General features: G+C 46.0%; 1 protein-coding gene across 3 annotated transcripts; it reads left to right on the forward strand.

Moving 5' to 3' along the window:
* Window positions 1-3,867: 3,867 nt before the first annotated feature.
* Window positions 3,868-15,425, forward strand: Ecscr (endothelial cell surface expressed chemotaxis and apoptosis regulator). 3 transcript variants are annotated; one of them, XM_090331419.1, is made up of 11 exons: window positions 3,886-3,995; window positions 8,260-8,298; window positions 8,846-8,896; window positions 9,034-9,093; window positions 9,685-9,822; window positions 10,178-10,234; window positions 10,868-10,981; window positions 12,202-12,300; window positions 12,506-12,542; window positions 13,440-13,536; window positions 13,653-15,425. In XM_090331419.1, exons 1-11 carry the CDS (start codon window positions 3,935-3,937, stop codon window positions 13,659-13,661), a joined length of 762 nt encoding a protein of 253 aa, XP_090187545.1. In that variant the 5' UTR covers window positions 3,886-3,934; the 3' UTR covers window positions 13,662-15,425. The 3 variants fall into 3 exon arrangements, with proteins under 3 accessions (XP_090187544.1, XP_090187545.1, XP_090187543.1); XM_090331418.1 differs by lacking the exon at window positions 10,178-10,234 and having other exon boundaries at window positions 3,868-3,995; XM_090331417.1 differs by lacking the exons at window positions 9,034-9,093; window positions 10,178-10,234.
* Window positions 15,426-16,273: the final 848 nt, after the last annotated feature.

Consider the following 16,273-nt stretch of genomic DNA (forward strand, 5'->3'; position numbering starts at 1 on the left):
TGATTAGTTGAGATGAGTGTCTTGCTTTTTGTTCAGGCTGTTCTTAAACTGTGATCTTCCTGATCTCTGCCTCCTGAGAATCTGGGTTTACAGGTATGAGACTGCACTCCTGGTCTAGAGCATATCTTTCTTTTTTCTTTTTGCCAGTCTTGGGATTTGAACTCAGGGCCTGGGCACTGTCCTTGGGCTTTCTCAAGGCTAGTGCTCTACTACTTGAGCCACAGCACCATTTCTAGCCTTTTTGGTGTATGTGGTACCAGGGAATAGAATACATGTGGTACAGCATAAAGATGCTTGATAAGCAAGCACTCTACCATTAGGCCACTACAGTGTATCTTTCTTTCTTAAAAAGAATGAGTGGGAGTGGCTCAGGGACATTGGCCAATTCTCAAAGAATCTTAGCTAAAACCAAAAGGAAGTCAGTAATATAGGGATTTGCCCCAAGAGCTACCTGCCTGGATTAGTGGTCAACAGTCCACATATCTGCCATCCAGATCTCAGTCTGTAAACACCACTTACTAAATAATGAAGGCTCTTGTAGAAATAATTGATTCTAGGGCTAGGGAGGGTAAATATAAGTACAAGATAAACTTAGACTATCTCATCCTACTGGAAAATAGAGAAATGTTTAAAGAATGATGGGATAGAAGGATTCAGAAATTAGCTTGAAGGGGTTCCTAGTTGCAAAAGTAGGGACAAGTTGAGCAGCAAAATCTCAAAATATTATAATGTATTGAACTCATTAAGCAAAAATATATGGCTCTGGGCTGGGATACACACACACACACACACACACACACACACACACACACACATGGAGATTAAAAATTTTTAAATGAGTATGTTGAAAATGTGCTAAAATGGAGTATTTACAGTTTATAAGTATCTTCCTATAAAATATCCAAAGATTACAAAATGGAAAGCATAATTGTAGAGTAGAGAAAGCAGGCTCTCTCAAAAAATGTGTCCACGTCTTTTGTGTTGTTGTTGGTGGTGGTGGTCGTAGGACTTGAACTCTGGGCCTGGGCACTATCCCTGAGCTCTTCAGCTCAAGGCCACCACCCTACCCCTTTAGCCACAGCAACCCTTCCAGTTTTCTAGTAGTTAATTGGAGGTAAGAGTCTCACAGACTTTAGTGTCCGGGCTGGCTTTGAACCATGATCCTCAGATCTCAGCCTCTTTAGTAGCTAGAATTACGGGCATGAGCCACTGCGCCTGGCTTTGTGTCCATATCTTAAGCCCCAGAATATGAGAAAGTTAGTTTCTTTGGAAAAAGAACTTTTCCAGACATAATAGGCAAGAACCTTAAGATAAGGAAATCAACTTAGATCATTCAAACGGCCTGTAACTTCAACAGCAGGTGTCTTTCCTATTTGTTTATTTGTTGTGCTGGTACTGGGATTTAAATCATGGTCTTGTTCAGATTTTCCCACTAAAGCCTGTGTAATACTACTTGAGCCATGCCTCCAGCCTTTTTTTCCACTGGTTGATTAAAAATGGAGTCCTGTGAACTTTTTTGCTTAGAACCTTGATTCTCTGGATTTCAGTCTCCGGAGTAGCTAGGATTATAGGTATTATCTTCTGGCATCTGACTATACATGTCCTTCTAAGAGATACACAGAAGAGAAGGATAGATGAAGTGATATATTTAAAAACAAGGATTCCCAAGGAAATCAAATAGCACCCAGAAGGTGGAAAATCAAGGAATAAATTCTCTCCTAGAGCCTTCAGAGGGAGAATAGCCTTCGTGCACCTTGGTTTTGACTGCGTGTTTTCAGAGATAAGAAGCTATAAATGTGTTATTTAAATCTAATTGGGGCCAGGAGCGTGGCCTAGTTAGTGCTTGCCTAACACACATGAAACCCTGGGTTCAATTCCTCAATACCACATACACAGAAAAAGCTGGAAGTGGTGCTGTGGCTCAAGTGGTAGAGTGCTGGCCTTGAGAAAGCCCAAGAACAGTGCCCAGGCCCTGAGTTCAAGCCCCAGGACTGGCAAAAAAAAAAAAAAATAAAGCCATTAGTCTGTTGCCACTTACAGTAGCATACGTAGGACATGTATACATTGGCCAATGCCAGTTTTAAATAAATATCTTCATAAACAGTCAAAGTCATGCCCATGACTGGCATCATGGCACAGTGTTGTAATCCAAGCATTTGGGAGGGCACAGAGGCAGGCAGATCAAGAGTCTAAGGCCACTCTGGGACTCTTAGTAAGGTCATGGCTCAGAACAACCAGAACACTATTATATCAACTCGTACACAGAGCTCTTGAATTCCAACAGCACTCACACACATACACATAGACACACATACATATCAGCAATAAAAATACCAGTTGATAGAACCCAAAGAAAGGGATATCACATTGCTTCTGTGATATGTCCTGTGCTATTCTCATCACAAGGACACATGAGACAAAGCCAAGTTGAGGTATATATATTCCAGTCCTGGGGCTTGAAGTCAGGGGCTGGGCACTGTCTCTAAGCTTCTTTTGTTCTAGGCTAGCACTCTACCACTTGAGCCACAGAACCACGTTCAGGCTTTTCTGCTTATGTGGTATTGAGGAATTGAATCCAGGGCTCTATGCCTGCTAGTCAGGCACTCTACCACTAAGCCACATTTCTAGTTCATGTATATATATTTTTTCTGTTACCAATGTTTGAACTCATGCTCACTCACTCAGTTTGCTTACTCTCAGCAGTCACCCTATCTCTGAGCCACACCTCCAGCCCATAGACATTCCATAAAGTAACCAGACTAAACGCTTTACAAATGTCAAAGTCTTAAAAATTAAGGAAAGAAATCTGGGTGCTGGTGGCTCCCCTATAATCTTCGCTATTCTGAAGGCTGAGATCATGAGAATTACAGCTCCAAGTCAGCCTGGACAAGAAAGTACAAGACCTTCTGATCTACAATTAACCATCAAAAAGTCAGAAGTGACTTTCTTCAGTCATTGAAAAAAAAAAAAAAGTCAGAAGTGAAGCTGTGGCTCAAGAGTGTCGGCCTTGAGTGAAAAAGCTCAGAGAAAGCCCCCAGACCCTGAGTTCAAACCCCAGGACTGGCAAAAGGAAAAAAAACTCTAGACTAGAGAGATGTGGCTCAAGAGGTAGAGTGACTGTTGAGAGTGAGCAAAGGTAGAATTATGTATAAGGTTTTTCTGCTCTTAAGATTTCTTTGTTTGGCAGTGCTGTGAACTGAGCCTACGCTCTTACATTTTTGGAGTTCACTTCAATAAATATCTGCTACATGACGGTCATTGTGTCTGGTCCTGGGGAAACTGGAAAAGTAACAATGCAGGCCTGCAATGTGCACAAGGCAGGACTACCAGAGGTGAGCTATGTCCAGGATGGAAGCTAAGAACAGAGTGCTGCCAGAATTCCTAACCCCAATCAAGTATGGGGAGGCAGGAGGAGAGATACTGGAGATTGTGGTCTTCAGTTTTTCTCTTTAAAATAACCGTGAAGTCAAGGCCTCCTCAAAGGATGCTGCAAGTTGCATCTAGACTGAGAGCCCAGAGGAGGGAGAGGAATGTGGAGAATTCAGTCTATAAAGCATGGGTGGTTGGTGGGCCGAGCTTAGGGCTCAATCTGGGGTGAAAAGAACATGAAACAGTAGACGGCATGTGCTGTGTGGAGAGTCCTGAGGGATCCATGGGAGAAGGTGGGAATGGGGCCAGGCTGTCCTCATTGGCCACCGTGCATAGGCCCCAGAGACCAGAGTAGCCCCTGACTAGGCAGCAGCCTCACATCCTCATCTGGGCTGCGTGCTGAGCGGGGACTCTGGAGCCAGGCCCAATCTGTTTCCTTCTATTCTTTGACAGGAAGCTCCTGGAGAGGCGGCCCCCACCGCCCCGCCCCGCACTCCCTCTCCCTTCTTTACTATGGATAGAGTCTCCACTGAGTGCAGGCCCACTGGCCACATACCCAGCTGATATGGGAAGCACTGGAACCGCACAACTGTTCTGGGCAAGCCTAGGCTTGCTTCTGCTCCAAGGTAAGGGATGCCTGCCACTTTCCTTCCATTTCTGCCTGTCCATTCTCTCCAGGACACACACCACGATTCTGCCTGTGGAGGGAAATTCCACAGGCTTTCCATGAGGGACGGTATTTGGATTGAGAAGTGGGTATTGCCATTTGTGGGAAGTTTTCAAGGGTGAACCCTAAAGAAGCTGGGCCTCTCCCCCTCTAAAATGTGGAAAGAGGCTGACTAGGTGTGAGACCCACTAGAGAGCTCTTTCCAGGGGTGCCCAGCCAGGAGAAGCTGCCACTGCCCGGTGAGCCTTCCTCCTGGTCTGAGTGCCACGGTCACGCTGTGGACAGTTTTAATACAAAATTGCTACACCTCAGGCTTCATAGATGTCTTCCTTCTCCTCTTCCTTCTTTTTCTTCTTTGTGTCTGTCCTGTGGTTTGAACTCAGGGCTGGAGCATTGTTACTGAGTTTCTTTGGCTGAAGGCTACGCTTTACCACTTGAGCCACCGTTCAACTTCTGTTTTGTTTATTTTTGTGGTGGAGAGAGATGATAGTTAAATGGAGTTACGAGTCTCATCATCTTTTCTACCTGGACTGGATTTGAACCATAATCCTCAGATCTTACTCTATTGAAAAGCGAGAATTACAAGCGCTACCAGCTCCAGGTTTTTTTCTTTTTCCCTTTAAGCAGTTACAATCTGTGAATGCCAAATGCTGACTTTAAGCTCCAATCATAGCAAGAATGCCTCAGGTTTGAGACAAAAAATTATTCCTCAAGGAGGATGTGGATGGCACTGGGGACTAAATGAGACAGCATCCCTCTCCCCTAGAAGATGGCTCAGAGGCAGTACCTCTCACAGGGGCCTGTAAGTCCTAAAGCAGCTCATAAGGATCCATTTGCTCATGGCTGTTGGGGGCCATAAGAAAGCCCAGGATACTCTGACTCACAGGGCAGCAACTTCCCTTTGGTCACCCGCCCCCCCCCAAACAAATCCTCTGTGAAGATTTATAAGGCTGTGTTCCACTGTGATTACACTTGGATGGAGAGGGCTAACAGCCCTGCTTGGTAGTATGGTGAGAGGGCTGAGAACCAGTATACCCTGCCTCCTGGAGACGTCAGACATTTCTCTGAAAGCCCATGGTCTGAGAGTAAAAGTCTGACAGTCTCTCCTCTCTCAGGAGCCAGTCAGAGATTGGAGCTGGGGCTGGTAAGCCATGGCTTCACATCCACTGTCCAGGCCAGTGCATGGGTCAGGGCTTCCAATGTCTATGCCCACTTCTCCTAACCTTATTACTTTGTGTCTTTCTCTATCTTTTTATTGATTTTAAAATCAGTCATGGAGCTTGAACTCAGGGCCTGGGTGCTATCCTTGAGTCCTTTTTATTTATTGTCTGTCATGGGGCTTGAACTCATGGGTGCTGTCGCTGAGCTCTTCAGCTCAAGGCTGGTGCTCTCCCACTTAAACCAGAGCACCACTTCTGGTTTTCTGGTGGTTAACTGGAGATGAGTCTCATGGACTTTAGTGCCCAGGCTGGCTTTGAACCATGATCCTCAGATCTCAGCCTCCTGAGTAGCTAGGATTACAAGCGTGAGCCACTGGTGCCCGGCTATCCTTGAGTTCTTTTGCTCATGGCTAGCACACTACCACTTGGAGCCACCGAGCCACTTCCTCTCCCTATATTCCTTTGGTATTTTTGGTAGATTGGAACCCAGGGCCTTGCTCTTACTAGGCAGACATTCTTCCACTTAAGCCATACCCTCAAAGGAACCTCCTACCTTCTCACTTCTAGAGATCACTTGACTAAAGCTTTGTTTTTGGTAGACTGAGGACTCCTTTTGAGCATATTTGTGTCTGCAAAGGGACTTGAATGTTCATAGCGACAGAGCAGACTTTACACCTGGAGGATTTGAAAGAATCAGTAAATTGAAATGTCTAGGGCTGAGCCTGATTGAGCATGGGCTGATTTTATCAGGCACTGTATTAGAAACTTTGTATCCATTTTTTTCTCACAATAATTTATAGAGCATAATATCATTTGCTTATTTATTTTTGGCTCTGGTGAGAGGACCAGGCAACCATCAGTTTTGACTACACTAAAAACATATTCCAACCCAGAACAACACCCCCTTTCCCTCCCTTGCAGTTATTTATTTATTTTTATATTTTTTATGATGGTTCTATGGCTTAAACTCAGGGCTGAGGTCCTGTTCCTGCACTTCTTTTTTTTCTCAAGGTGGGTGCTCAATCACTTAAGGCACAGATCCAGTACTGGCTTTTTGCTGGTTAACTGGAGGTGAGTGTCTCATGGGCTTTCCTACCTGGACTGACCTCAAACCATGATCCTCAAACTTCAGCCCCCTCACTAGCTAGGAATACAAGCATGAGCCACTGGCTCTTGGCCCTTCCCTTGCATTTTAATGAAGAAAAACCTGAAGCTCAAGTCAGGCAGTAGATGACAGTGAGAACTTGAATCCAAGCCAACCAGACTAAAATACATGGTTTGAAAGGTATACTGAACTGTGCTGCTAGGGAAAACTAGGGCATAGATGTACACAGACTGGGAGGAAACGAAGCAGGTAAGGGCTTGGGAGTAGAGACTAGGAAAATCAGAAATTTCTATACCCAGAGTTTTTTAAGTGTCTGCATGCCTCGTAGTTAGCAACCCCCCAAAATAGATGTTCCCTAAATCCCTTCCCTACTCACAGAGGTGTCTTTACAGGTAAGAAAGTGAGAGAGGAGAGTTATAAAGAGGGCAGATCACGGAGACTTATTACTTTGGAACTCTTTCCAAGCTTCTAGATTGTGTTCTTTCTTAGGCCTTATAGAACTCAGATAGTATAAATAAGGTATACTTGATCAGTAATCGATAGTTTCAAGATGGCCTTGAGCCAGCTAGTATGACCTAGCTACTCAGGAGGCCGAGATCTTAGGATCAAAATTCAAAGCCAGCCCCGGCATTAAAGTCCTAGAGACTCTTATTTCCAATTAACCACTAGAAAACTGGAAGTGATGCTATGGTTCAAGGGATAGGGCAGTATCCTTGAGCTGAAGAGCTCAGGGACGGTGCCCAGGCCCAGAGTTCAAGGCCTCTCCCACCCCCCTGAGAAAGTGGTTCTTTCTAGCCGGGGTTTCTTATAAATTTTAATTCTTCTCTGGCCTCTCTGTTCACAAGGGAATGGGGCTATCGGATCTTGACCTGGAAAAACATGGCCCAGAGTCTGAGAAACCTGGGCTTGGAAACAATTCATTTTACACTATACAAGTGATAGCCCCATGGAGGAAGGTAATGGATTAAGGAAAATAAACAGACTAAGCAGCTGAGGTGGGTCCCTGGCATCCAGCCAACTCTGTCCTCCCAGGTTCATGTTCCATGTTTCCCTGATGAAGAGAGGCCAAAGGAGCAGCAGCAGGGCCAGGCCTGGGGAATGGAGGGACGGGAACCCAGCTGGGTGGTTCCACTTCCCCACGTTGTTTTCCTTTCACATTGTTCACAGTTTTCAAGAATGATTTCATTGTGGAAAGTGGGCAAACACAACCTGACCTTTCAGGGCACACACACACACACACACACACACACACACCCTCATACAGATCTACACAGAGGCCCACAGAAGTACACGTGGATATAGAGAGCAGCGAATGAGCGACTAGAGACTCCCAGTAACTGACTCCTCTCTGGCTTTGACCAATAATGACCATCTTGGAAATCACACTGCTTGTGAGAATAAAATGGTTCTTCTTCCAGAAGCTTTAGTCCTCTGCTGCTCATACTTCACATCTTGCTTCCTGTGCAGCCATCTGGCTGGGGGAAAGCAGAGAGAGAACCCCAATGTAAGCCCCATTTTGTTCACTTTCCCATGTTTCTCTTGTCTCTTCCTTGGGGCGGGGCCAGAGTGACAATGTTCACAGGGAAAACAATGGCTCATACCTAGAGATCTAGAGTACTGGGTCCTTGTCCACACATGGCAGGTCGTTGCTTCTCCGCTTTTAGATATGTCACTAATTAAAAAATAATCTTCCTTTGACCTTGTGTCAGGTTGGCTTAACATCCTAGGGACTGAAGAGAGAGGAAAAGTATTCTGGGACTCTGAATCATAAAGTGGTTGTGACAATACAACTGAGTCCTGTCTCAGAGGAAGCAGCGGTGTAAGCTGGGGTCCACATCCTTTAACTCTCTGCCAAGTGTCTCCCGTTCACCATGGAGGGCCTGGGATGACCTGGATTCTGTTATGGAATTTGCTGAGCAGGAGACTTACTGAACTAGTCTATGTGGTTTCTCTTGCAGGTCACAACTCCCAACCCACAACAACCCAGACCTCTCAAGGTAAGGTGAATTTAAAGGGCCCACTCCAGCATTTGGGCTTTGAAACTTACAATGGATGTGAGAGGAGGGAGCTCTGAGATAGTTTTGCACTGACTGCAGTCAACTGGGACTGAGGCCAAAGCTCTCAGATGCCCAGTCAGCTTGGCCTACGTCTAATATGCCTTGAAAGAGAAGACAGATTAGCTGGGCACCAGTGGCTCACACCTGTAATCCTAGCTACTGAGCAGTCTAAGATGGAAGGATTGTGGTTCAAAGCCAGCCCAGGCAGAAAAGTCAGTGCGACTCTTACCTCCAATTAATCACAGAAAAAGCCACAAGTGCAGCTGTGGCTCAAAGTAGCAGGGCCCTAGCTTTGAATAAAAGAGCTCAGGGACAGCACCCAGGCTCCGGGTTCAAGCCACATGAGTGACAAAGAAAAAGGGAAAAGAAAGATTAATGGTCAAGGAAGAGGAAGGTAGGGAGAAAGACCAGCAAATACCAGACTGAAGAATTAAAGAGTCAAAGCAATAGGAGTAGTAGAAGCTCAGCCACTGATCATGTGTTACAGGAGTCTTCAACACTCTCCTAGTGACCACGGAGTCAACTTTTCCCAACCCAGGTGAGTCAGTATGGCTGCCAGCTGCTTCCAGCCTCTCACATCCCAACCCCAGCCATTCAGACCTGCCTGGATCCCAGAGGTTCTTGGATGGGCAGGGGAGTGTGGCACTACCTCTTCATCTGCCTCTGTTTTTTTAGGAAGCCAATCTTCTTCAGAACCTAGCAGCCCAAGGCTTCTGTCCAGCACCAGTGCCCCAGGTACTCTGCCATTGAGACTTCAAATGTCACCCAGGGAAAGTCCTGGGGTACAGAGGAGCCAGACAGTTCTGCCCTACAAGAGAATATAGACATGTAGAAGAAGGGACAGGCAAACAAGCCTCACACTGACAATTCCAAAGCAAGGTGACAGGACCTGGGGGAGGGAGTGTGTGAGGAACAGAAGATACCGAGGGGCCCGGGTAAATATCAGCTACTTTATATTTGAGGTCCAGAGACAGATTCTAGAGAGAGTAAATTCAGGAGTTGAGCCCAAGAAGGACTTAAGGCAGCATGTCAAGATTGGAGTGGCACTGTGGCTCAAGGGGTAGGGCAATAGCCTTGAGCTGAAGTGCTCAAGGACAAAGCCCAGGCCCAGAGTTCAAGTCCCACAACTGACAACAAAAATTGTAAAGATGGGGTGGAGGGTGGGAAGATATAATCTAGGCAGAACAAACTGCAAAGATAAAGACCCAGAGATAAGCCAGAGAAATTGTCCCTTTGAAAGCAATAAAGGATTTGGGTCTCACAAGCCCTCAGTGCATTTGTGCTGGGTTGAGGCCCGACAGTCCACACATGCGTCTTAATCCACAGGCATTCCCCAGGAGGCCTCACCAGGCCCCCCAGCATCCCCTAAGCCTGTGATGTTGAAATCAAGCACCGTGGAGGGTCACTCCCCATCCTTGCTGGGCCTGACCCAGTCTCAGACACAGAAGCACACATCAGGACTTGGTGAGTACCCAGAGCTGGTGGGGCAGAGGTGTCCCTGGGTTTATGTCTGGGTAGATGATTCTCCTCTTCAGGAGGCCCTGGAGCTGGAGGCTAGGGAAAGAATGGGGTGCTGTTGAGGTCAGGAGCCCACACCAGGAACACCCTGGTTGCAAAATAATAGTAAGTTTGAAGAGGAGTAGAAACAGGAAGTTGAGCCTTGTTACAATGAAGGCAAAACAAATCTGGGCTTAGGACTGAATGACACTAAGTACAAGGGGGAGTGGGGAAGTGAGAAAAAGTTGGGAAGGTTAGTTAAGCCTTTCTCCCAGCAGGCTGGACAAGGGTGGATGCGCTACATCTTTGCCCTTTGCTTTAGGTGCAGACACAGGGGCCTCGCACAGCAGCAGCAGCAGCAGCGGCAGCACTAAGGGAGGTATGTCCTGTGTGTACACAAGGAAGAAGCCAGATATTGGGATAGCTTGGTGACCTTTTTTCCAAAGGTCCTCAAGAGCTATGGCGCTTAGATGTTTCCTATGCCTAGATTGATTTGAGAGGGGAGTGGTGAGAGGGAGGAACATGGAGCTGCTATCTATCAGACCTAAAGTACAATGAATTGAACAGGGGAAGAGAGGAGTACAAATCACGTATTAAAAGAACCACGTACCTGTATCCCTCAACTGGAATCCTGGCGTGTTGGATTGGGGCCTAATAATAAACATCTGCTATCTTATTTTCGGCAATCTTGACTGAGATTAATCTCAACAGAGATGTCTACCATGACCAGTCTGGCTTCCTAAATCCATAGCATAAATCCCTTTTCTCTGGGACTCAAGGGATGGTGAGAAACATCTAGAACCTTCTGAAGGCCTCTGGAATCAGGAATATGAGGAATCAATGAGGCTGGTCACATCTCCGCAGTTGTAACCTCTCTCCTCATGGGATCTAGTTACAGTGGCAGAAGTCTTACCTGACTGGGGCAGGGCTGGGAGGGCAGGAAGGAAGTGGCTGTCTCTAGTAGGCCATGCTAGTCCCCTTCATTGACAGGCTACATTCCACTCTGTTTCAGAAACATCTCAAAATGCTACTCTCAGTTCAATCACCATGAGCCTGAGAACAAGGGAAGACTTGACCATTGTGCCTAGCCCCACTTCAGAGAGTGTGCTCACCGTGGCTGCCTTTGGTGAGTGAAGAAGGGAAGGGTGGGATGTGGAAGGGGACCCCGCTTGAGAAAATGATGTGGAAAGCTGGGTGCGGTGGCTCACACCTGTAATCCTAGCTACTCAGGAGGCTGCGATCTGAAGTTCGCAATTCAAAGCCAGCCCTGGCACCGAAGTCTGTGAATTAACCACTGGAAAACTGGAAGTGGTGCTGTGGCTCCAAGGGGTAGGGTAGCAGCCTTGAGCAGAAGAGCTCAAGAACAGCACCCAGGCCCAGAGTTCAAGCCCTGCAACCAGAAAAAGAAAGAAACAGAGAGAGAGAGAGAGAGAGAGAGAGAGAGAGAGAGAGAGAGAGAGAGAGAGAGTCAGAGTCTATTGGCTTGTTAGGCATCTTTTGATTCCATTGGGCTCCATGGATTCTGCTGGGCTGAGACCTGACTACAGAGAACAGGCTCTGTTGTTGTGTAGAGAAGCGGAATCCACTTTGCTTGCAGAGCCTGTCTTATTGTACTTAGTTCTTTTTCTTTTTCTGTTTTGGTTGGTCATGGGGCTTGAACACTGGGCCTGGGCACTGTCCCCAAGCTCTTTAGCTCAAGACTACTGTTCTACCACTTGAGCCAGAGAGCCGCTTCCAGTTTTCTGGTGGTTAATTGGAGATAAGAGTTTCGCAGAATTTTGTGCCCAGGCTGGTTTTGCACTGCAATCCTCAGATCTCAGATAGGATTACAGTCATGAGGAGCCACTGGTACCCAGCTCTTAGCGCGCGCGCGCTCTCTCTCTCTCTCTCTCTCTCTCTCTTTGTGCTAGTACTTGGGCTTGAACTGAGGGCCCTGTACTCTCACTTGGCTTTTTTCACTCATACCTCTATTTCTAGCTTTTTATTTCCAGTTCTGGGACTTGAACTCAGAGCCTGAGCACTGTCCTTGGGCTTTCTCAAGGCTAGAGCTCTACCACTTGAGCTTTGTCTATGCATGTGGTACCAAGGAATCAAACCTGGGTCTTCGTGCATAATAGGCAAGGAGTCTACTACTAGGCCAAACTCCAGCCCGTTTCTAGTATTTTGCCAGTCAATTGGAGATAAGAGCATCTTAAATTTGCTCAGTCTAGCTTCAAACCTAAGTTCTCAGATCTCAGCTTCCTAAGTAGTTATGATTATAAGCATAAACCATGGGCTCATTCAGCCAGGTGATTGAATGCTGCCCTCTCCTCTGCCTCCCCTTCACCTGTTCTTCTCCCAATTCAGGTGTCATCAGCTTCATTGTCATCCTGGTGGTTGTGGTGATTGTCCTAGTTGGTGTGGTCAGTCTCAGGTTTAAGTGTCGCAAGAATAAGGAATCGGAAGGTACTTGTGTTCACCTGCTGGGCTTCTTTTCCCCTCCTTCCCTGTGCTGAGTGACCTGGAGCTAAAGGCCAAGGCTGGCACTCGGCCTGGCTTGGAAGGAACAGCATAGAAGAACCATTTGATGACTTAAGAGGGTCCCCATTAGGGGAAAGTGGGCTTCTGAGTTCCAGCATGTGACCCTGGTCTGTGCTTTTGTGTTTTACAGATCCTCAAAAACCAGGGAGTTCTGGGGTATCTGAAAGGTAAGACTGTCAAAAGCACAATAAGGGAGAAATCTCCTTTCTGACTCCAATTCCTGCAATACAAGAGGAAAACATACATATAACACACAAAACAGCCCCCACACAAATACACACCACATTACACACACACTAAAATTCTGCAGTTGCCAGAGGCTGAGGTAGAGCGTCAGGGCAGAGATACACAGAAACCAGGTAAGCAGAGATGGACGGGACTCTTTAGCACCAGAGAAAACCCTGCTGTCTTCCTGTCATGAAAAGCATAGAAGTACAGATTCTAGTATATACCATGTCCCCCCCTAAGCTGAGGAAGCTCTTACTGAATACCTGTTACATGCCACATGTACCACATGCAGTATTATCTTGAACTCATATAACATGTGACTTCATTTTTTCGGAGTGGGGGGCAGTCCTGGGACTTGAACTCAGGATCTAAGCACTGTCTTTGAACTTTCTCAAGGCTAGTGCTCTACCAATTGATCCACAGCACCACTTCTGGCTTTTTTTCTGTGTATGTGGTACCAAGGAATCCAATCCAGGGCTTCATACATGCTAGGCAAGCACTCAAAAGCTAGACCAAACTCCAGGTCCATGAATTCATTTTGAGAAAGTTTACAACCTGGTCAAGCTCAAACATGCAATACGTACCAAAATTAAAGTTTCCATACAAGTCTTTGTGTTTCAAATAGCATTCTCATTTTACTGTTGTCCATTTGGGGGGGGGATTTAACTCAAGGCCTTGCACTTTTTAAGCAGGCTTTCTACTACAAGCCATTCTATAAGCCCCTAGTATGCATGTGTTTGAAAAAAAGAGAATTTGAAATTTCAGCCTCCACAGTCCTGTGCTTCTTCATTCCCTTGCTTCCTGCTGTCTGTAACTTCAACTTCCTTCCCACCCAGCTGTTCCACAGCCAATGGAGAGAAAGACAGCATCACCCTCATCTCCGTGAAAAACATCAACATGAACAACAGCAAAGGCTGCCCCTCCGCAGAGAAGGTACGTTTCCTCTCCTTCCTTTCCTAAATTCCATTGCCCTCTTCCTGCTCCGAATCACTTCCCTACTCCATCCCTCCCGAGATGTTTACCCTTGCTCATTCTGCATTTTTTTGTAGGTTCTTTAAAAGTCATTCTGGGTCCTGATGAGTCCAAGGATGTTGCAGCTGTTCCAAGACTGTGAGAAAGAAGAGGGGACATTGGTAGAGGCAACAAGCCATATATAAATTATTTTGTTTCATGTCTGCTCCCCACTCTAAAGGACCCTAGAGCTCCTCTAGATTCGGGAGTAAGCTACCCAAATGAGAGACGCCTCTCCATGCGGAAGCCGCTCTAGAAATGTGATCTCTTCAGAACCACAGACATGAGGAATTGATACAGCAAGAGCAAGGAAGATGATGAGGTTGACTGATCCTTTCTACTTGCATTAAAATTATGTTCTGGTCTGCAACCTAATTTCTTTTAAAGTCTATATGATTACCATAGCTCCATAGCCTGCCTGCCTGCCTTTTCTCCCTCCCTCCAGCCCTCCCTCCCTTTCTCTCTCTCTTTTCCTCCCTTTCTTTCTTTCTCATTCATTCTTCCTTTCTTGAGACAAGATCTCACTATGTAGCCTCAGCTGACATAGAACTCATTAGGTAGCCTAGACTGCCCTTGAATTTGAAACTTGAATTGAAACTCTGCCTCAGCCCCAGAATGCATGGATTACAGACATTTGCTACAATGTCTGGTGCCATGAACTAACTATTTCCTCAAAAGCATTCTGGTAGCTTTGGGGCCTTCTTCTCTAAGCCAGAATGTATGCATGTTCCTGTTCCTGTGGATAGCTCTTTTGAAATGGTGGAGAATTCTTACCAGATCTGCCTCTTTTCACCTAGTTTAATAAATAGGGTTTACTGACTAACCACCTCAATAGGAGAGAGAAGCAATAAGGAAGCTTGAAATCTGCAGAGATAGGAAGCTCAACACATATAGACTAGAAAATGCCAGTGGTGAGAGCTAAATAACCCAAAGACAAATGTCCTTTGCCTGCCCCAGGAAAGACAAGCATTACTTTGATCCTAATCATGCAATGAGTATTGGGAAAGTTTGTCTTGAGGACAGATAGGTCTGTAAATTTATATTGGCTGTTATGTTCATGGCTCAGGAAGAGAATCAAGGATCACCGCTTTACTAGGAAGTAATTTAAAAAGAAGGAAAATAGAAATAGGTATGTCTTGAAATAGATATTTCTGCTATGAGATTGCTTTGGAAATTAATGTCAGTGAGAAGAATGGAGAGAAGAGTTGCTTGTGTGTCTATAGAGTGTGTCTGGTTTTATTGCCATCTGCCAGTTGACAGTTTAGAACACAAGGAGAACACAGCTTCCTTACTGCCCAGCAACAAGATGCTATTTTCTTCTGGCTTCCCAGAGGGATATGACAAACTACTTAGAACAAAGAGTTCCATTTCCCTTTCTCATTATGAACTCTATTAAAATGAGACTGGAGAACTAGGCACTAATGGCTCATATTTATAATTCTAGCTACTCAGGAGGCTGAAATCTGACAATTATGATTCAGAGCTAGCCTGGATTGACAAATCTGAGAGACATATTTCCAATTGGCCAGTAAAAACCCAGAACTGAAGGCATGGCTCAAGTGGCAGAGTAAAAAAATACAAACAAGAGCTTGAAGCTGGGCCAGGAGTTTGGCCTAGTGATTGAGTGCTTGCCTAGCACACACAAAGAATTGGGCTCAATGCCTTGGAACCGCATACAAGAAAAAACCAGATGTGGTGCTGTAGCTCAAGTGGTAGATCTCTGGCCTTGAGAAGGCCCAAGGACACTGCTCAGTCCCTGAGTTCAAGCCCAGTGACTGGCAAACAGAGAGAGAAAGAGAGAGAGAGAGAGAGAGAGAGAGAGAGAGAGAGAGAGAGAGAGAGAGAGAGAGAGAGAGAGGGAGAGAGGGAGAGAGGGAGAGAGGGAGAGAGGGAGAGAGGGAGAGAGGGAGAGAGGGAGAGAGGGAGAGAGGGAGAGAGGGAGAGAGGGAGAGAGGGAGAGAGGGAGGGGGAGGGGGAGGGGGAGGGAGAGGGAGAAAGAGAGAGAGAGAGAATGTGTGCACAAGCGTGCGAGCTTGAAGCCTTGTGGCCAGGAGTTTGGCCTGGTGGCAGAGTGCTTGCCTAGCATGCTCGAAGATCCAGGTCCGATTCCTCGGTACCACATACATAGAAAAAGGCAGAAGTGGTGCTGTTGTTCAAGTGGTAGGGTTCTAGCCTTGAGAAAAAAAAAAAACAAAACCGAAGGACAATGCTCAGGTCCTGAGTTCAAGCCGAGGACCAGCCAAAAAAAAAAAAAGTACTCATTACCTGATTATGAAGTGATAACTCCTGTGTACATCACCTTTATAGTAACAATAAAACATTTAATAAAAACTAATGAAATGCTGTTACAAAAAGGGGGGGTGGTGATGACTCATGCCTGTAGTCCTGTCTACTCAGGAAGCAGAGATCTGAGGATGGGAATTTGAAGTACCCTGGGCAGACTCATAGCTTCAATTAAACAGTAAAAAAAAAAAAGCCAGACCTGAAGGAATGGCTCAACTGTTGGAATGCCAGTAGAAAAAAAGCCTCTTATAAGTTTGAGTTCAAGCCCCAGAGTAGAGATTATGCTGGGTGGTAGCCAGAGACAAATTTGAGGCTACTTCATGTAAGTCTTTGACATTCTTTTTTTTTTTTTTTTTTTGCCAGTGCAGGGTTTGAG

This window comes from Megascapheus bottae, chromosome 4 (assembly GCF_031878675.1).
Source record: "Megascapheus bottae isolate mThoBot1 chromosome 4, mThoBot2.hap1, whole genome shotgun sequence".
Taxonomy (NCBI): domain Eukaryota; kingdom Metazoa; phylum Chordata; class Mammalia; order Rodentia; family Geomyidae; genus Megascapheus; species Megascapheus bottae.